This window comes from Pseudopipra pipra, chromosome Z (assembly GCF_036250125.1).
Source record: "Pseudopipra pipra isolate bDixPip1 chromosome Z, bDixPip1.hap1, whole genome shotgun sequence".
In the NCBI taxonomy this organism is placed as follows: Eukaryota; Metazoa; Chordata; class Aves; order Passeriformes; family Pipridae; genus Pseudopipra; species Pseudopipra pipra.
The window spans coordinates 50,824,601-50,847,210 of NC_087581.1; the positions used below are offsets into that span (position 1 = coordinate 50,824,601).

At 36.1% G+C, this 22,610-nt stretch overlaps 1 protein-coding gene across 11 annotated transcripts in view; it reads left to right on the plus strand.

Moving 5' to 3' along the window:
* ADGRV1 (adhesion G protein-coupled receptor V1) overlaps positions 1-22,610 on the plus strand; it is a 274,930-nt gene that overhangs the window by 123,425 nt on the left and 128,895 nt on the right. For all 11 annotated transcript variants that reach the window (XM_064642967.1, XM_064642974.1, XM_064642968.1 and 8 more), the window contains 6 exons: positions 492-899; positions 1,855-2,039; positions 3,655-3,904; positions 4,064-4,203; positions 5,184-5,344; positions 7,589-7,689. In XM_064642967.1, the coding sequence (XP_064499037.1) occupies positions 492-899; positions 1,855-2,039; positions 3,655-3,904; positions 4,064-4,203; positions 5,184-5,344; positions 7,589-7,689 (1,245 nt within the window). The remainder of the gene's footprint in view (positions 1-491; positions 900-1,854; positions 2,040-3,654; positions 3,905-4,063; positions 4,204-5,183; positions 5,345-7,588; positions 7,690-22,610) is intronic.

Here is a 22,610-nt window from a genome sequence, read left to right on the forward strand (position 1 = left end):
GGAGATTGTCCCACTCCGCTCTGCACTGGTGCACCTTGAATATTGTGGCAGTTTTGGGCACCACAGTATAGGAAAGATATTAAGGTATTAGAGAGTGTCCAAAGGAGGGCTACCAACGAGTGCACCCTCAGCAAATTTGCAGATGACACCAAGCTGAGCGGTGCTGTTGACACATTCAAAGGACAGGATGCCATCCAGAGGGACCTGGACAGGCTCAAGAAGTGGGCCTATGGGAATCTCATGAGGTTTAACAGACCAAGAAGGAGAGGGATGCTGAGTCCTATTGACAATATATATAATTCTTTCCCTAGGTTTGATGGATTGCTAATTCATGGGATAATTCATTTAATGTAATATTTGCATTTTAAAAGAGGATTTCTTTTTAATGTATATAATTTTTACGACTTTAAAGTATGTGTGTTCTACAGCAGGTGGTTTTGAACAAGTCCATCTATTGTAATGTTGCTAAAACTCTTTTGGTTTGTTTTAAGGAGCTGCAAAAACCTGAACCTGTTGGTCGCACCTTCATATCTCCAGCTGTGGCAGGACAAGATTTTGCCAAATCTGAAGGTTTATTGACTTTTGAACGTGGACAGAGAAATGCATTCCTGGATGTGACTCTGACTCCAAAGACAGGATCTTTAAACCCATTTCCTAAACGTTTCCAGGTTGTACTTTCTAATCCCACAGGTGGTGCCAGGGTAGATGACGTATATGGTATTTCTAACATCACCATTGTCTCAGATTTGGACTCCTTGCCAGTTTGGGGGCTGATTGATCAACTGCATCAGCCTCTTGATGACACCATCTTACACAGAGTCCTTCAGAATCTAAATGTCAAAGTGGCCACAGAAACTACAGAAGAGCAGCTTACTGCTGTGGTGCATATAATAGATAAGGTAAACATTTCCTGCTTTTTCTTAAATGACTTTAATAAGAGTATAACAACACATAGGATAAAATCAGGGCAGATCGCATCCACATCAGTGACTCAGGGGCACAGACTGCAAAAGTAAAAGTAGAAATTGTGAAGTCCCACAATCAAGGAAGGAGTTATTCTGCTGCTAGTTAGGATGGTGGCAAGAAATAGGAAATCAAATAGGTTGAGAAGAGCAACCAGTATTAATTTTGTATACATACCTATAGCTCTAAATTTTCTACTGTGCAAATTTTCCCTTTGGTGCCACAGTTTCATACTTCTTATTATGTTTTCTTGACTTCCAGGCCCATCTTTGTTGCTTTTAGCCCTGGCACAACCTCTGCTCATATCTTTACAGATGACTCGGTCAACACACCAGCAAATACTACCAGGGCTGGCTGGAATCTGCTGTACTCATAACTAGCCTTTTTTCCTTCAGTAGCTTTGGGAATTGAGTTGCTGGGGTAGCTGAGTATTTAAGCATTGCAGTAAGTTATGTGAAAATTATGGACTAGTTTTATAGCTTTCTGGCTCTTCTGGACTGGTGATAGATCCACAGGATCTGGAAAATGTCTAAATACCTAAACACAAAGTATTATAACAATATTCATTCATTTGTGATTGTTGCCACACAGAAAACAGGGAAAATAATGTACAAAATTCCTAAGAGTCATCAATTTTTGATTTCTCAAAGAATGAAAAATGCCACATTCTTTCTTTAATAATCAAATTCCTAGTAAGCATATCTTTATGTAGTTTTGACAGACTGTCTTATGCCTTGACAGCAGAGATCAGGAGGTGGGAAAAATACTCTGAACTTTCAGAATAAACATTGGAATAACAATGAAGATATCACTAAACCATTTACCATGAGGAAATGTTACAAGCAGACTCCTTTGCACAAAATGTTTTTTGATTTCTTCTCCTCTCGTTAGATTACAGGTGTAGGTGAAGACCAGTTACTCACTGGTAAAAGCAAAAGCCTTTTCTATGAGATACTCTGTGCTCTTGCTAGCCCGAAGCGTGAGGATACACGGGGATACAGCCTGCTTGCTGAGGTGACTGAGAAGTTTGCTTTTTCTCTGTTGACTGGGATAAAGTGTGGATCAACAGGAGAAAGGTTAGTAAACTTGAATCTGTTTGGAAATACATGACAACTTACCAATTTAGAAAATTTAAATTACCTTTTCAGCAAAGGGACTTTTTTACCGTCTGATATGTTACCTATATAAGAAAGTGTTGCGCTGTCACAGTCTTAAAAAGCACTTTGTCACAGTGCCAGTATTCTGCTTTGTAAGATTGTGTGTCACACTTAACTGGTACATTTGGATGGAGTAGCTGTGGGAACATGAGTCAGGAGATTTGGCATGTATTAATTCACCTTTAGCTCAAATGTTGCCTGGAAAAGCATTCATTATTCTTTCTAAGAAAATAATATGTAATTGTATGATGGAGAGTGATGTTCTAAGCCTAGATGAGAGTTAGCAACTGAAAATATCTACTGGCATTTTGTACTTCATGTGTACTTGGTTTTGCTCACTTGAACATTATTTAAAAATGTTTAAAGCTACTCATAGTTTAAAATTGCTGGTTTTGTGTGCGAGTGCATAATACTCTCTTTTCAGGCTAATGGGGCAGGAGAAGTAGGTGACTGCAGAAACAGATTATTCTCGTTTATGAGACAGAGGTTTTAACCAGTAGGTTTCTCCCACTGTGAATCTGTTAAGCAGCTGGTAGTTGAATATGTGTTCAGTATTCAGAACTTGAAAGTTAACATTCTTTATTTCAAGATTTTTTGCATCATCTGTTGGGAAAAAGAGATAGAGCAAGATCATGCATTTTAATGCATCTCCTTCTTTTAAAGGTTATAAAGATACGTGTTTAGATGCGTGATATGGTTTGAAGCTGGCTCCCTGCCAAGTCTCCAAACCTTACCACAAGAAGCCCCCCCCCCCCCAAAACCTGAGGGATAAGAGGGAGAAAAACAAACAAGAAAACCAAACTGAGAGAGAGAGCTAAAGCAATATATATATATAAATATATTTACACTTATGTTACAGTTGTATACAATTGAAATATATATACAATTTCACAAGGGAAAGGGAAGGGGGAAGGGAAAAGGAACAAAACCAAAATAAAATATATATATATATCCCGATTAGTAGCCCAATATCTAGCACTAAAAGAGTTAGCAAAGAAATATCTCACTACTCTCCTTGGGACAACGGAGAGTTGCTCTGGAACGCTCGCCGGCAACCTCTGTCTCCCAAGGTTGGCAAGGCCTTACCAGACCTCGCTCCCCAACCCGACAGACCCAACAGCAGGGAACCTGCACCTCCAAGCCGCCAGAAGGAAAGAGAGCGAAGGCCTCTCCTCCTTTCTTGTTATAGTCTGGCTTATGTAAAAATCATAGGGAATACTGGGTAAATCTGGGCACTTCCTTGACTACAAACTGGTCACCAAGGAAGGCCCAGACCAAACTACCACACCTAATTTACCATGAAGGGATTTTAGTTGCAGATCATAGGGAGCAAATCCTAGAGGGAAAATGGAGAAGATGAAATACATAATAATTCAGCCTCTCTTTTTTTTTTTCACAGAAACTGAAACAGTGTGTCAATTAAACATCATAAAGCCTAAAAATGATGAAAGAATAAATCACAAATACATTTTAGAGTCATTTAGAGTGAAGCTTGGTTCCACTTACCAGCCCTATTGCTTTTTCATTTCAACAGAGGCAAAAATATCCTTGACAGCTGCCCATACATTGCAATAATGGCTCACAACTGGTTTCCTCAGCAAATCAATGGACACAGATTTAATGGAAAAGATGGGGATTCTATTCAAGTACCTGAACATTTATTAGAGGTCTCTGTTGTATTATCACCTCCTCAAGAAGAGAACTGTGAATCTGTGCAGTTCACAGAATACAGCAGTCAGCAGTGGTTCCTTACTGGAGATAAAGAATTTGCCCTGAAGAACAAGGTTTGAAGATAACAGAGTTTGTTTTTTCAGGAAATTATTTTAATCTAGATATTGCTCAAAATATCATAAATTTATTTAAAATAATGTGAATATTTTTATGGTCTAATTAAAATGAGCACTGTGTTAAATTTTATCTTTCCATTGTGCGTATTGTTTCAGGTTTTTTCTATAAGCTTGAAAGGTCAGAGTTCACAGCCTTTGAAAGACAACAATGAGGTCATTTATCGCATTTATGCTCCAGGAGGTCGGATTGTTCCACAAAAGTCCCGGTGTCTCCTCTGGAATCAAGCGGCTGAAAGGTTATTTTATTAATGTGTTTAGTTTTCCAGTTTCTACCAGGAACCCATGTGTTTGCCTAAGATGTGATAACTCCAATTAAATCATTTGCAACTATAAAATTGATACATTTCCTGTCTTTTTTCCTTAATTTTTCTGGCCTTTTTACCAGTATATAAAACTTTCCATGTAATAAAACGAGGAGTTGTTCTAGCTCAGATATTTCTCAGACTTCTCCCCTTGGCTTTTTTCACCAAAATACCACTTAGATTGTGTAATGATGCGTTAGGTTACAGGGATAGGTCATACATCCCAGAATTATGTCACTGAATTAATATTAATGAATTTGGAGAGAATTACGTTCTGTATCCTGTTGAAATCTAGTTGGTTTAGACACAATTTCATTAGACCAACTGGATGATATCAGTCTGTTGTTTATACAAATTATTTCTCTTCAGGAGAACATGTAGCAGAATTTACCTGTATGCTCTCCTTTTATCTATGCATGATTTCCATTAGAAATAGTTTAGAATGTCACCATAAGTATCCTTTTTCAAAATCATTTCAGCAATACTGAAAAAAAAATCCCAAACATGAATTTTAGTTTCCAAAAGACAAATAGCAGTGTAAAATGTTCTTCATAATGGAGTAATGTACTGAGCAAAGTTAAATAACAAACTATTTGAAAAGTCAGACAGATGTAGAAATCTATCAGAAATTTTAAAACTATGGCCACAAAGATTCAGTAGTGGAAAAGAAAATGTTCGTTGTAATGTACTTTTGAAGATTTTTAATCATAAATTAAAAAAAAAAAGGCTATAAACAATATTTTAATCTTATGTATATGTGCTATTCTGAGCACTGCACCTGGAAGATTACAGAAAACACCTATGCAATAGTTTAGAAAACTTGTATTTCAGGGATACAACAATAATTTTCAAGGCTACTTACCGTGTGAATTACTCGAGTCTATTTCCAACTCTGTGAAACTTTTATTTTGCAGCTGGCTGTCTGATAATGGGTTCTGCAAAGTGATTGATGACACATCAGAGTATGTGGAATGTTCCTGTTCTCATATGTCCATTTATGCAGTTTATGCCCAAACAGATAACTTGTCTTCATACAATGAGGCTTTTTTCTCTTCTGGATTCATCTGCATTTCAGGTCAGTTGATTTAAACCAGTTTTCTCATTAATAATAACTGATAAACAATAAAACTGATTGGTTATTAATATTTTTAGTAGCTGATGACAATCTTCTTTATTTGATGGAATACTGAAGGAATGTTAACTTCATGGTATTTAAGGTACCATCTTGTCTGGTATTTGCACAGTGGCAAATTTTGCCGCTGGAAAAAAATGTCAGCAAAGGAATATGTTTCCTTGTGATGTTTTATTGAACCATATAAAGGAGAAATATGTCATTCATTTGGGGGAAGAAACTTAAAAATCCTAAATTCACCTGTACCTCTAGCAGCAGTCATCCCCTTTGTCCAATCTCTTTGACTCAGAAGTGATAACCTGGGGTGATAGATTCCATTACACTCTGCTGCCTAACAACTACCTAACATCTTGGGAGAAGCCTGAGAGTTTCACCTATGAGGATCATGACTTTCCTTATTAGCAGCCTCAACAGCATTTTCAGAAGTCCCAGAACGTCAGATGGAAGCAGGAGACTTAAGTTCTAGCCTCCACTTTGCTTCTGAAGAAGATGGAATTTATGCCTCTTACATTGAAGCAAGTTCAGTGTTACGTTGCAGGCAATCCCAGATGAAAGTACATTTTTATTATAACCATAGAATTACTTAGGTTTGAAATGACCTCTTATGTTGGTAGACACTAGGAGTAATGGGCTCGCTAAGAAAACATGCCAAAGGGACTTGATCAACCTAACTTCAAGGTACTTAAATGGGGTTCTGGGTCTGCTCTTTGTGGGGTTTGTGACCTCTATACTATATCATCACTATATGAGTAATAAAAGTAGTAGAAGCAGCTAAATCCCCTATTTATCCCTGCTCAGCAAACTACCCTAAAAGATTAAATCTAGACTCCTGAATTGTTTTAAAACCTTGGTCATAAAAAAGAAGACAAAGAAAGAGAAGAAAACTGTTTTTCACCTGGTTCACACAAGTTGATGTTTATGTTTAACAATAATGAAAGAAGTTTTTAACTGATAAAAATAAGCAGATTTTAAAATAGAATTACTGGCTTACAGGAAAAAAAGTTTTTACTGAATTGAAATCAATAAAGACCTACAGGTCCTTGTTCAGAACTAGTCATTTACTGTAGTCATGTGTCATAAGAATGTGTTTTAAATCTTAAAATAGCTTAATTAAGGGTTTACCTTAAATATGAGGCAAATGCCTTGCAATGTTTTTCAGCTTCTTTAGCTGATTGAAAATGTTTCCTTACATGAAGATAAAGGTTACTAGATTTAAATAAATATAATATGTAAAAAATCGCTTTAGTTTTTAGATCTGTAAGGATATTATTCATTTCTCTTAACATCTCCACCTAGGTATGAAGAATATAAAAAAAAATAGAAAAAAGAAAGAATATGTAGATAGAAGTATAAATATAACTAATTCTTGAAAAATTTAGAAATAATACTTTTGGCAATGATTTATTTCATTCATATCTTAGAAATACTTGTAGCTGAGCAAACAGTCAGTCTGAAGAGAGGATAAAAGATATCCCTTAATTATCCAAACTCATGCCCTGCCTAGTGTGTGGAAGTGCACAATTAACTCTACATGAGATTTAGCAGTGTTTTCCTTGATGACTTAGCTTTCCCAGGGTCTTTCTTCCAGGAACTACTTATTGGTAGGTAAGGGGTCTTTCCCATTTTTGTTCAGTTCATGTTCACAATTAATTAGTGAAATGAAAAGTGGTATCATTCTTTCCGACTTCTGCTATAATGGATTTCTGTGCTCAACACAGATGTGGTGGGAGACTGGCATTTGGAAGGTTACAGCTATCTCCTAAAGCAGTGATACACAATTGGAGACAATTTTTTATTTATTTTTTTCTAAAAGCATCTTTTCGGATTCAGTAATATGAACACTGAAGAATTACCTTTGCTTTATATTTAACTATTATGACAATCATCCATATCATGCAGAAATTACACACGCATACAAAAATTTACAAAAATTGCTTGTTTACATTATGCAATTAATTTAAGTCCCAAGGCTATGGAAAAGTTAAATAGATGTTAGTACTTGACTAATAAATTCATGAGTGATTCCAGGGGGAACCAAAGTGAACTAACTCTCTCTTAAAGGTTTGTTTGGTTGGTTTGTTTAGATGATCTGCACCTTCAAGAAATATCTTCTGGATTTATAGCATAGTTTATGAGCCTAAGCTTCAAATTTTCCGTTTTTCTTTTTTAATTGTCGTTTCTGTGTAGGTTTCACTTTGGCTATCATCTCCCACCTCTTCTGCACCAGGTGTGCCATGTTTGCAGCTAAACTTCTCACTCATATGATGGTTGCTTGTTTGGGTACTCAGGTAAGAAAAAAGGCTGAAGTCTCAAAATGTAAAGTATATACTTACTTTCCTTTTCCTCATTTTCATAGCCATGTGTGAACAGACCTCCTGCAGTGTAAATGTTTTTGGAAAATGTAAAGTTTCAACATATGATACTCAAAATTAATCCAATATTCTTATCCTGTGCTGGGAATTCAGTTGCAATTATACATTTTCTGAGAATATATAATGAAAAATGATTTATGATAGAGCAATGTGGGAAAACAGTCCTGTGTGTGGAATACTGTGCTCAGTTCTAGCTCCTGAAAGATTTTGAAAGTGAGAAAGTAAACTTCAGTTTGGGCCCACAGGCTTTTCTGTCTATGAGTTGTATTTGGTTTAAATGCACTGCATTTGAACTTTTATATGAAATTCTAATCTGTGCAGGATAATTCTTGAGAACAATTCCACATGGTGTGCAAGTATAATAAATTAGTTTAATTACAGAGATACTATTTAGAATGGTTCTGAGTCATTTTGTTATTCATCTTAAACCCCTGAAATCCATGGCTCTCCTGATCTCTTTTCCTTCTGCCATGGAATGATTTTACAAATTTAGAACAAACCTTTTGAAGGAGTATTTTAGCAGGGTAGCTGTTTAGCTAGTGAGCTGGCTTGGAGAGGAAGTAAAGACAGCTTGGGAGCAGCTGTCAAAGAAAAGAAAGCAGCTTTAAGGCAGAGTGAAAAGAGACTGGATATGTTTGACAGGGGTGAACTGAACTACTGTGCTAGCTGGTCTGAACAGCTGAAGGAAAATCTTTATACAGTTACTTGTGTTATGATATGTTGGCATATGTTCTGCCTGTTGTGAACTAGCCTGATTAGGAAGCCTAAATTTAACAGACAACCCTATATAGATGAGATGTGTACAGCTATACCCACATAAAAGCATTGGGACATTATACATACGATTAGAAATTTACAATGTAATTTAAAGTTTTGTGCTTTTGTTAACTAATGACTCAGAGGAGCTATTTAAGACAGTTTTAACTGAGAACTTACTATGTGAAAATCAGCTCTCAATAATTCATAGTTTAAATTAAAGGAAAACGTTAGTATTTTCCATTTTTATTTAATAATTTTCAGGCAGTAGCAGACACTGAATTTGTAATTATTAGATCTCAAACCACTGTAGAGAATGAAGGAAGCTGGTGTTTCTGTGTGTAGTTATATTTTTAACAGAAAAAAATTAAAACTGGAAAGCTTTTCATGTTAGTACTGCTTTATACATATCTGAAATTATGTTTATTAGTTAATTAGATAATTAGAAAATTAGTTTTCCTCTAATATCTGCACTGGATGTCTACTAGGTTTGTAGTTTTGTTGGTTTTTTTTTTGAATTGCCATCGGTGCACTAGTTGCTCATACCAATAGATGGCAGTCAAACCTTTTCAGCACGTTGCTCAGAAACTTGCTGTTCCAAGGCTGTGTCTGCTTTGTGGTTGCTCTCAATAATTAATTTCTCTGTCAGTGGTGGGGAATAATGATTCACAGCATTCAGCCTTCATTGCATTCTTGATGTGTCTAGAGCTTCCAGAGTTAATGGAGCATTTGTAAAGCATTCAAGAATGAGTTTTTCACCAAATGTTTGGTGAAACTCCTTGGAAAGAGGTAAAAGGCTAGATATTTGTAAAACATTTTCATTCCTTTCCAGTATAAGTTCATGCAACAATACCCTAAATGCACAGAGGAAAAAAATTGCTGGGCTAAGATTTTCAGTGTTGGAGTAAATTTAGGTGAAGATTTGTGTATTGGAAAAATTAAAGTATAATGAGAACATACTTCACAGTGTCTCAATACAGTCATAGTAATGAATAAAATTCTTCTTTTCAAAGAACTGTAAACCTAGATTACGATCTTAATGGGAACCATTGTTATGGCTACTGTGCTTTGCCTGGGAATTCCCAGACAGAATGCATGAATAAGCACTTTATCCATGGCTTGTTCATGTATACTCAGCTTGATGCATCTTGTCCACATTAAATTTCAGGGGCCATTTCTACAGTACATACTGAGTATTTCAAATGAATGAACGCGTGCTCAGTTCTCCATTCTCAGTTCTCCATCTCTAGATTTTTCACAAGCGCACTGCTGAGCTGCTGTGTGTGTATGCAGTAGATACTTCTCTGGAATATTTGAACATTCCCAATCTGCGTACATCAATAACTGTGTACAAATGGCCTGCCATTCTTCTGACCAGTAACGCAAAATCAAAGTCTAATGGTCAAATAGAAGAAAAAGGCATATGGGGAACTGTCCTATTTTTGTCAAACAAAAAATTTATGTTTTCTAATCTATCCAGTCCTCAAACTACAATATCTCCTGGTATCATCACCCAGCACTGTAATATCTGCAGTGACTACCAAGATGGTGAGCCAGGTTGATCCTACCATTTAATTTGATAGAAATGTATGATGAAGAATTATACTTACTCTGTTTAAATATTTGAAACTTTATTCAACCTGAGCAGAAATACAAACATACATATCAGTTATGTTTTTCAAGAAAAAATAGTGCAAACAATCCTAGTTTTAAAAACTGTTAAACATTTATTTAAAAATTATAAACTGCAGCCTTGGTAGAGTTGTTGTTTGGACTTCCTCAATTCTGCCAGAAGGTAAATTTTAAAAATATAATGAAATCTCCAAGATATGGTGAAGGAGCAGGATATGAATGAATGAATGAATGAATGAATGATCATAGAGCCTCTAGCTTCTGCCATTGTATAAAAATGAAAGCTCTGCATTAACAGTGAAATGTTGCTTCTTCTGTACTGTTTTTAATCTTAATTCTTCTCTTACAAAATATGGAAATTCTCACTTTCCCCCATACATAATCAAAGCCTCTAACAAACTGAAATATACTGGGGTAGGGGGAGCTTGCAAAGTGTGTTCCAGAACGAGCTGTGTAGAGTGATTCTCTGTACCATCCACCACAGTGCAGCTCATGCCAGTGAGTGACTGAGTGCCTGCCTCTCTTGTGGCAGTAGAGAGTAGCCTTCGTGTTAATTCAGTCCTCCCTTAGATCAGCCTGGGCCTTTCAGCCAGCTGGTAGGAAGTACTAATTAAAGTACTGTTTCTGAAGAAGCCTGGTATAGAGCTTCACTAAACTCTAGGTTCATATGAAATATTAAACTTTTATGGAATAGGAAACAATAAATATTTTTATGCAATACTGTAAAGTTAGAGCTGACTTTCTGAGGGTGAGAAAATTTATTTGTCTTTGAGGAAAACTAGGCCTGAGATTTTCTTGATCTTGATTTCCTTGCTGTAACCTGACAGCAGCAAATAATGCTGAATGTGATACCATTAGCCCTTATCCATGAGGTTTGAGAGGACACAGAGGAAACAGAAAAGAACTGGACCCAGTGATCTAGAATTGGTGCCCACTCTAGAAATTCAACTCCGTGATAATGTGTTTCATCTGTTACTTTTTGATGGGAAATGTTTCAACAAGAATAATTATGAGTAGTAGGTAGTCTTTTTCCACTCTTGATGCCAGTGTTCCTATCTTTGGGATAATAATGTCTAAATTTCTCATCTGCGGAAGGAGAGATTCTACAGATATTATCAGGAGTGGAAAGTGGAAAAGATTGCTACTTCTGTTGGAGGAGTATTGAAACTTACAGCTAGCTCAGACACTTTTTGGGGATGTCAGAAGGGAAAGTCGTGTCAATAAGAATGTTCATGTGGGTAAGCTGCTTTCACAAGTTCCTTACATAACATCTGTATGATCACAGTAAATAAATGTTAGTTGCTTTAAGCATGCCTTTCCAGGGGATGTGATGTATGTTCCCTAGTCCTGATGAAAACTTGTTCCAGTATAATACAACATGTAATAACTCTTGAAGTCTTGCCTATTTTCTTTGTTACTATTGTGAGAATTAGGACCTAAACCTTTTCTCCCAGTGACTGAGTTATTAGCTTTCAAACTGAATTATTTAGTAATTTATTAGCTCATTTCAATAATTGCCACCAAGTCAGAGCATGGTGTGAAGTTCATGCAGCTTCTTTCACAAGCAGTTTCAGTCTAGTCATAAATACAACTATTTGGGAATTGGATTTACATAAAAGAAAATTTTAGAGTGGATAATCTAAATTGAATGCTTTTATAGCAAAGCAATACAGTTTTATGACCAGTGAGGCTCTGAAGGCCCATCTCTGTTACTACTTGTGAGTCCACAATATCTAAGAATGAGACAGTCAAAGCTGGAGCTAATCAGAGATTTGTAGTAGAAGAAATTGTAATTTATATCAAGATTTCAGTGACTTTAGAAGCTGTATTGATCATGTACATGCACACATTTTAAATACGTATATTAGGTGTCCTCAGGTGTTAGATAAGGTGTATGAGGTCCTCCAGAATCCAAAAGTCAAGAAATCCTGACCTTAAGAATGTGTATTAAACACTATAAAATCGTGAGGAAGGACTGTTACCATGAAACAACAGCTGTTCATTACTCCGATCACCTGGATTTTGTGTGAGAAAGTGGGAAGAGTAGGCTACTCAAAGGAACACATTATTGCAGAATGGTTCCCTTTTCTACAGCAGAGGGAGTCATTTTGCCTGTGCAGTTCCATCAGGTGCCAAGTTGCCGCAGCTCTGAGAGATTTGATATGAACATGATGCCATCTGTGGATACTCAGAGCTAAAGCTCAGGCAAAAGTAAAACACAGTGGAGATGCTCTAAGACCTTATCTCAGCCTAGTGAGTGTGGAGAAGTAGAATGGGCTGAAATACCTCTGTCCCATGAAGAGAGGGCAGGAAGTGCTTTAGGAATTATGGCCAGGTGACTGAGTGAAAGAAATAAACCTGAAATATTCAATTTAACTATTTTTGTTATTCATTTTCATCAGCTAGCACAGGACTTTGGTCTCTCACAGATAATCTCTAACTATGGCAGCACCCATATATTTTTACTTTTACTATTCATAGGGATAATGTTACTTTACCACCCTTGTTCACTTTTCTGATGTTGAGCCACCATGTAGTGTTAATGCACAGGTTGTTAGTATTTTTATAGATTATCTCCTAGTGTTTGCCAAAACTCAGATATATGAGCAATGCTATAGCATATGTTAGAATGCTGCTACATTATCTCACACCTCCTGTCTCGTTGCAAACAGTCAAATGTTCTGTTTATCACTTTAAAGTATAAGAATATGAGATTTTTATCAGCTAATGCCTTCCAGCTCTTTTTTCACTATACTCTGTTTTTTCCCAACATCACAAGCAGTTGGGGACCACACATGGAGAGTAAGAGACAGAAACATTCCCAGGTTCTTGGTAACTTACTGTGAAGCAGGTTATACTGCTGCTTTCTCTCTGTTTCATGCTTCATTGTCATTTTTCAACTGTTTCTCCCATTTTCTGCCGCCTTTCTTTGTTTGCCTTTGTTCTGTCCTCTCATGTGTGCCATTCTGCTTTAATGAAAAAGTAGTTATCTATTCCTGCTCCTAATTACCAAATCTCCTATTGCTCGTTTCCCTGCTGAAGCTTTTCTAAACCCTGCCTTGCTGGAGAGGACTGCAGCAGTTGCTGTTACCCGTAAATTCAACACTGCACTGCCCTAGCAACGGCTGTGCAGTGTTAATCTGAAGTTTCCAAAACATTCTTAATTTAGCTTATCTCTCGAAGGAAGAAATCCATAGGTGTTCATGAACAGTAACACATCAATAGTTTTCCTTTTTAGCTAATTAAAATTGTACTAACCATTGAATGTTTAGCTTCTGTTCTTACTCCACCACTGTCACTTGGCTTGCTTCCATGTGAAAAAATGTTTTAAAAGGGTCTTTTTGTTTCTGTTTTTGACAGTTTTCTCATGACCTACTTCTTCATGTCTTCCAGGCAGCTAATGTTCCATACACAGTAGATTAACAAGGCCTTTTCCAGACTTAATTGGATTAATTATTTGTATACATGAAACCAGAGCCTGACCTTGCCAGATTAATATAGCAAATGTAGTTTAAAGTGTATTGGGGTGCTAATTGCTTTTGAAAATAACTGAATAAGATTTTCATAAATACCATCTTAGTAATGATTTTGGTTAACACTTGTATAATTTTTGGTAGTTTAATCAGTAGGCTGTATTAGAATTTTATATGCTGGCGGATCTGATTTTGTTCACATGGTCATTTTTCCCTGTTGGTTCCCTTTTGAAAATGACATTATGGAGATTTATAAGAATTAAACAAATAGGTTTCAACACAAGGCAGACTTTTCTTTTTGATTATTTTTTTATTGTTGCAGGTAGATCATGTGAGTACTTATAAAATGTGATTTGAAACAAAGACACTAACAGAAATGTAGATCTGACTAGATTCTGAAAAATGACCATGAAAACCGTAAATGCTGGGAATGTCAGTGAATGATCAGTTAAATAATTAATGAAGAGTTTGGGTTGTATATTAGCCAGAGAGAGAAACCAGGAGCATATAAATTATGTGTTCACATGCCAAAAAAAAATAAACAAACCATATTCAGCCGTGGGAAAAAGGCTTAGAAAACCATGATGGTTTATCATAGGATATGCTATATTTCCATATTTCTATTCCAAGAAAATGAAGGAACAAAGCAACTCTTTTTAGAATAAGATAGATGAAAGAATAGAAACCAACTAAACAAAAGGGATGTTCATCATTAGAAATTGACTTCCATGTCTGGAAGATACTGGGGATAATAGAATTTTATGTGTGTCTGAGGGACAAGAGAGGGGAGTAAGCATACAGGAGATAATTAACTACATTTTTTTACTTCACAGCTGAAATGGGATAGGAATCTTCCCTTAGTCAATAATTGTGGGTCAACTGACAGAAGTAGCTTGGAAAGCACAGGAGTTCAAAGTCTCAAGATTGGCTGTCTGTGAGTAAACAAACAGAATTCAATCAAATGAACACCTAACCATCTCATCACTTACCCAGGGATACAAAATGTCTGCTCCTCCAAAAGGATAGATATTCTGATGAAAACTGTCAGCCCTGCCCCAGTATTTATCCCCAGTCCTTGCTGTGTCCGAAGACTTACGGCATTTTGTTATGCCCTGCAATAGTTTTGGAGAGACAATTCTGTAGTCTGTGGTGTGATAGAGAGCTATGTATTCAAACCAGTCCAAGCACAGGTCTTTCACTGCTGTGTAGAAGCAGGTGGCAAACAGGGGCCATGTGAATGTTTTCACAGTGTTATACAAGGTTAAGCAGAGCCTCTTTACGCAGGCTTTTAGTGTGCTTGTGCTCTACAGTATCCAGGTTCAAAATCAGGAAAACTCAGTCTTGAAAGTAAGTTAGGAAATACTTTATATTTTTGGGACCAAAACCAAAAAAGTTTCTAAAAAATAGCTGAAGCCTTGCTTCATGATAGGTGACCTTTTATTTTTTTAAATGTGTTCCCGCAGTGAACAAAGTTGGGAAGAGAGAGATCAAATAGACATATAGTATAAATACATCCCATGAAGATACATCAGTCCTCTAAACCAATTTATACGTGGTTTTTTTGTCTTCCCCCCATCTCTTTCATGGGTGTGCATGATTTAGCACAAAATAAGTGAGAGACAGATAAATAGCTAACTGAAAAGTATAGCTAGAGAGCTGTCTGTTCTATGTAAATTCACACTTAAAATTGGCTCATAGTTACTGTTGAAGTGTTTTTAAAATATTGCAAGTTATGTTTGAGTATAATATTTGATCAAGATACAGCAGTGTATGTAGAGACAATGGAGACATTACACAACAATTTTTAAAAGGTCTCCATGGGAGATAAAAGACAGAGCTCTATAATAAAATCTGTCCTCACATTTAATTGTGTTCTTCAGTTTTCATAGATCCTTGCAGCCTCTTGCCTTGTAGCAGAGTTTTGGGTTGATAGATGGTTAATGTGTTCCTAAACCCTCATATGAATCATTGCCACATCATTGTCTCGTTGTGATATTCCAAGTCCTAACCGTGATGTGAGACAGGTTAAAGTGATGTCCTTGTTCTTTGTATTTTGTATAAACATGTACCTTGCTTTCTACTTTATGCAGATAAATATATGGTTTTAATACTTTGCAGCTCATTACTATCTTTTAGGTGAGATCAGACATGATGGCAACTAATCACTTTAAGATAATAATTAGTTTGAGCATCTCAGCTTCCCACCTTTGAAGAACAAAAGCTTTCAGGATATATTTGATAGTAAATGCTATCTATTGTTAAAATATGGTTTTTTTTAACATCAGACCACTTTCTTAAAGCCTCACATAAATGTAGTTTCACTGGAAAAGGAGTGGAATAGAAGCAGATAAGGAAGTTGGATGAAATGGAGTTCACTATTTCAGCCACCTTGTGTGTTATAAAATTGTTTACATTAGTGATCATAAGGTTACACTATGTGAAATGCTTCTCTCTAATATATTCTTGGTTGTGTTTTTTATTAGTTGTAAAAGAGTTTATCAATGGCATTCTAGCATTTAGACTGTAATCTGTCTTTGTTCTGTGCCTGTATGCTCAATACTGCAAAAGAATAAAATCAAAGGTGAACTTGCTCTTAATTGTGCTTACAGATCAGTCCTGACATAGGAAGCAAATGTGAGGCTATGCTGATTTTCTCTTTAGCAGAATGAATGGAAAACTTTTTATCACAAGTTCAAATAAGAAGTCACTCCGTAGAAATCCAGTAATAACCATGGACTGAATCTGTGTCTGAGCTTGGCTGGCTTTGGCTGGGAGTAGTCACTGGGAATGTCCAACCAAACCCTCACTCTCTTCTTGTCTGGAAGATTTTCCTTCAGATTTATGATAAACTTTAACTAAGCTCAGTCTAATTTAGAGGTCCAGAATGCATTGTAAATTAAATAAAATATGATAAGAGACTTCTCTGAAGGTAGCTGTTCACAGCATTTGGTTCTAACATCCTGCTGCAGTGTGTGACACTCATCCATGCACACAGAGCTGTAATAGCTTTCACAGGACTTTCTAAAGCTTTAGGTCTTTCCCGTTTAATTTTTTATCTTTATATTGAGACTGATCACTTTTGGAGGAGGAAACTCAGCCTATCACTTTTCCAGTATGAGCTGTCGCCCCAGAGACACGTATAGAATCATAGAATCATAGAATAGATTGGGTTGGAAAAGACCTCCAAGATCATCGAGTCCAACCCCTGATCCAACTCCAATTCCTATATCATGGCACTAAGGGCCACATCCAATCTCTTTTTAAAAACCTCCAGGGATGGTGAATCCACCACCTCTCTGGGTAGGCCGTTCCAATGCCTGATAACCCTCTCTGTAAAGAATTTCTTCCTAACATCTAACCTAAACCTCCCCTGGCAGAGCTTGAGCCCATGTCCCCTTGTCCTATTGTTGGTTGCCTGGGAGAAGAGACCAACCCCCGCCTGGCTATAACCTCCCTTCAGGTAGTTGAAGAGAGTGATGAGGTCACCTGTAAGCCTTCTCTTCTCCAGACTAAACAACCCCAGCTCCCTCAGCCTCTCCTCATAGGACTTGTGTTCAAGTCCCTTCACCAGCCTCGTTGCTCTTCTCTGGACCCGCTCCAGCACCTCAATATCCTTCCTGAACTGAGGGGCCCAGAACTGAACACAATACTCAAGGTGTGGCCTCACCAATGCAGAGTACAAGGGAAGGATCACTTCCCTGCTCCTGCTGGCCACACTGTTCCTGATGCAGGCCAGGATCTGGCTTCCTCAATGGCAAACATCCTTACCAAGTGTTGCCCCAGGAAAAAGCATCTTCAAAAGCTTTCTCTGTCTGAAATGCTGAGATGCACAAGTTTTATTAGTGAACCTGATAAATGTCAGATTCCAGTCCATAAGTCTATTTATCAAGGAAAAAAAGAAGCACTTTATTTTTCTAATCTTAAATTATTGACATATTATCTTCAAAATGTTCCAGTATTTTACAGGAGTCTGCTAACATTTAGCTCTGTATAACACAATAGTTTTTCCCTTTTCAAAATTACTGCCTAAGTAGTTAATGTAGTTTTACAAAACTGGAAACATTTTTTTAAAGCAAAATCAAATTAATGTGAGCATTTATTTTTCAGTAGTTCTTTGCCCACTCAGTTGATAGTTCTGTATGGGTTCCTCACTTGCTTCATTAGTTTGTGAAGAGTTGTACTGTTTGTGAGGCTTAAATGTGCTAAACATAAACAAATATTTGAAGAAAAGAACACACTTGAGGAATTTTTAATATAAAGAATTCACTTTGTCTTTAGGTCCAGCAGACTTTTTTCCTGCATGAACTTTCTACTGAACATTGTATCACATTACACTTTCATAATACTTAAAGTTACTGAGGGTTGTCGATTGAGATATATATGTAGCAGATGATTCCAACTTTGGAGGTCATCACTTGCCATCAGTGATGAAAATCTAAGTGTTGATATCTGTGTTATTTCATATTCCTGCATAATTTAATCTTTAATTGCCCACAAGAAGTTGTAGTGATGCTGTCCTAACATGCACTGAATGATCTTGCGTGCTAAATAATCCTAGGTGGGTCCACTGTTTAGCAAATCTGATATATCACACAACTGTGGTCAAACACTGAGAGAACACGAAACTATAGAAAATAAATGCTTTGTAAGACTTCTTTTGGTGCCATCCTAATTTTGAGCTGCAATACAGGTAAAGAATTGGCGGATTTGTAGCTTTTGTAGCTAACTTTCAACCAAGATCCATATTATGCTTTCAAAACATCAGATGAATTTACTACATTTATTTAGGGGAGAGAAGCAAAATTTTTAAATGGTACTGAAGTTCTGTAAAGTAAAATAGATGGGTAGAGTCCTTATGATTTAATTTTCAGCATTTCTAGTCTGAAGAAAAATAATGTTGGGATGTTAACTCAGGCTCATCATTCTGCTTTCTATTATACTTTCATGCCCACTTGTCAAGACTTTCAATTTAGCATTGTACATTATTTTCTTCAAAGGAAAGAAACAAATTAGTGAGGTTAAGAATATGTTTTTGATTGATAAGTGCCAACTAATATACTTTAAATGGTCAGTAAATGATGAACTTTACTGACTAATTTTCTTAAGATAGATTGAGATAGATAGATTAATTGTGGTACATGTCCTAAATAAGTTATTTGCTGGGTCACCTTTTTGAACATAATTTTTAATAAGACCAGTCCTTTCTAACTAAGATTTACAAAGCTTATTGTAGTAACATCCTCTGACAGACATTTCTGTTCAGGAAAGTCAGGTGTCACTGATAAATTAGAAACATTTATTACTCATCTCAGACTAGGTTTCCTTTCCCTATCCTAGCAAGAATTTCCTGCACATCAGATGGAAATCCAGAGACTCAAGTATTTTTCTTATAATTTGCTTTTAACCTCAGTCCAACTGTGTAGTCAGTTCAATATTATGATTGCCCTCCCTTTATTGTGACCCATCAGACTAATAGCAGTTGCTACGATCTCTGATGATCAGGATTTCAAAAACTAATTCTCTTTTGTTTTGCAAGTCTGGAAGTCCGTTCAGAATAAGTAAAAGTTCTCTAGATCTACACTTTATCATTTGAAAAACAGAAAAAGCATGCCCTCTGTATTCACAGTTGACTGTCCTTTCCTCAAGGTACTGAGGTTTCTTTCTCTCTAGGCCTAAGGAGAGAACCTGGTATTTGTTTATTTTAGAGGTTTGGAAGTGGGTGTTTAGGGGTTTTTTTTCACTTTGACAGATATTCTTGTGTTGCTGTAGGTCATCAATGTAGTGACTCTAAATTCGCTTTGACAATGGGAAGCTTGTTCCTCTGTGTGATAAGATTCTCCTAAGTTTGGGCCTTGCTTTTATTTGTTATTCATGTTTTCACACTTCTGTGTAAAATTATGAAAGTTGTAACTCCGTGGGTTTTTTATCACTGGGTCATTTCTCTTTCTGTGCTTTTGCTGGTGTTCGTTTTAAAAACAAATCTGTCCATGAAAGTTCCTCCTGTCATGTAGTTTTTTGGTCTAGTGCTTAGTTGCATTTGTGGTGACTTGAGGAGAATTATGAACAGAGAATGACTTTGACCCAAATTCAGCTGCTGAGTAGGTGTGCATTAGGGTAGAAATTAACTGGTCATTAATAGACAAGTCACAGAACAGAATAAGAGAATAATTAGGATGAGAGGATCTATAGAGATCATGTAGTCCAACTCCTTGTTCAACACTCCCCACTCAAATGAGAGAGTATAGAGAGAGCAGTGTAGTTTAGATTTCATTCTGATCAAACAAGCATATGCCAGAAAATGCCTTGTTTCTTGCAATTCTGGTGTTTCTGGATGGATTTGAAATTCAAAATGGGATTTGGAGAGTGTATCTGATATAACTCAGATTGTCCCAAATTATAAATCAGAAGCTTCCAATTGCAATGGATCATAATTAAGCAATGGTCTGAATGCTCTAAATAGTCTACAGAATTCCAAGTAGTATTTATTTTTCAAAATGCTACATTTAGTGAAAATACTTGGAGATGTGAATTAAGGTAATTCTGATTGTTTAGCTCTGCAGATCATATTGTTACCTGGTGAATTTTAGAAAACACATTTATTTGGTTGGTTTCAATGGTTCCAGTAAAGGTATTTTTTGTATATTATATTTTATTGTTCTGGGTGATATGTTCATCACTTTGGTTTCAGAGTGCTTTTAATTTAAGAGTTTTCTAGAATATAAAACAGATACATTAAGTTTTTAATATTATTTTCTAAACGTGTTCAAGCAATTCAAGGGAAACAACCAAACCAGACTTTCTCTCACACTGTAATAAGATGCCAGATTAACTCTCTGGGGATGTATGTATCTGAGACACACACTGTCACCATTTCCTCCTGAAGACTGAAATGCTGAAATGTTGTGCTAGAGGTTCTTCTTGCAGAGCAGGTTTGACCAAAGGCAAGGCTACTGCATATCTCTCACAGAATCATTTAGAAGCCTAATCTCCACCTCTATTTAATTTCCTAATCTGTTTTCTCTGTCACATGGCATCTATTGATTTGAGCACTTGTTTGTCTCACACTTAACTTTGATTTATAATATGGATCAAGATCAAGATGTTTAGTGTCAGGTTAATTCCTGCCAGTGAGGTCCCATTTCATGTGAAATGAAGATATATTTTATGTTTAGGTAGCTCATTTATATCAAGCTTTTTTAAGCCTATTAGGATCTTTATTTTACGTAGAAAAGTGAAGAAAAGCAGCACACTGTGGTACAGGAAAAGTACTCCTCTTGTTTATTTAAAGGAATTTAAAAGCAAACAAATGAAAATAAATTATCATATGCTTTATACATTGTGTTGAAGTTATTAATAGGCTTAAGAATAACACCAGGAAAGACTTCTGGTAAATCCAGCCATGTACAGGAGTACTCCTGAGCTACATGGGAAGTAGGCTCCAAGCAGTTTTGTGAGAATCTAGAAAAAATTAAGCAATCCAGCCCTGCAGTCACTCAATCTCATTTGATTCATACGTGACTGCCAAGTTATACTGGCTAAGTGCTGCTGAAGTCTGTAGAGTCCACCTGCCCCGTGTTTTCTAGGTATTTTTGTTAGACAGAAGTGGAGCTGCATGAGAATGTCTGAAAAATTTTACTTTTTCAGCAACTGTTCCAGTTGTTGTAAGGGCTTCAAAAAGGCTGTCTTCAGTTTAGTAAGCCTAGCCTTCCCACGCTCCCTTCCTACAGTGATTCAAGTTAGACTTTTGCTTTGAATTGCTTTGTGGGGGAGTCTAGGACTCCTTCTTGCTTAAAGTGAGATTACATTTGCCACACTGAATTTGACCTTTGTGAGCGAGTTTCTCCAGTTTAGTGCTGTCTTCATCTTGCTGGTATCAAAACAAAGCAGAACCTAATTAGCATTTGGAGTGTTAAAGCATAGAAACAGAAATGAGCAGTAATCACAAAATTGTCCAACAATAACAGATATTTCCTTTTTCTTTTTAGTATAAATATAAAGAATATGGGTGGGAAAATTAAGGTAGCTTCTAAAGTTTTATAAAAAGAAATGTATATTTTTGAATTAGACATCTAAAAACAGTTTAACTGTCTTGGATCAGTAATTTAAATCTTAATTTTGTGTTAAAACATCAGAACTGAAATTACATATGATAAACTTATTTAGTAAAATGGTTAGTTACTAGACTAAATGAAAGTTACTAGTTTGGGTAATGGACTTGATAGATTTGTTTTTCTTAGCTGTCCAGTTTTTTATTAAATCATCATTTAATTTCTTGAAAAATGTCAGTGTAAAAGTATTTCAAATTAGGAAGTTCTTTCAAAAGCATTGGTTTAAATTTCTTTAAAAAGAAGTCCATATATTTAAAAAGAGAAAAGAAATTCCTTTCCTTTGACTGAACAAAACAAAAGGAAAATTTGTTTTGGTTGGTTTGACATTGGTCTATTTATCTAAGTGGCATCATAGTGTCTAAATTATGACATTGTTTAAAGACCTAGATGATGAATGCTAAATGTTATTAATGGATAGTGAACTATATGAAACTACGTATGATAAACTATTTAAGTCATATGTGAAAGTGATTAGATGTGGCAAAAATTAATTGTAGATTTTGTCTTTGTGTTGATAATTGCTGTGAAATTCCATACAATACCATCCTGCTTGAGTCAGTTGGCCAAGCTGCAGGCATTTCCAAGACAAGAAAAGTACAATAGTAATCTTACATGACCACCTCATATAATCACAGATAGACAAGCGTAGGGTTTTTTTTTTACAGAATAGAAATTAAATGGTTAGCCTGCAGTTCCTGAAAAAGTTGCTCTCACTCATTATTTCTGGCTTATTTATGTTTAAAAAGTAATAACAACTACGAATAAGACACTATCTGGTAACTTGTATTGCCGGAAATGATGACAGTACTAAATAGATTTTCTTTTTGTAAAGAGGTCCAATTACTCCATTATTAATGATATTATTTAA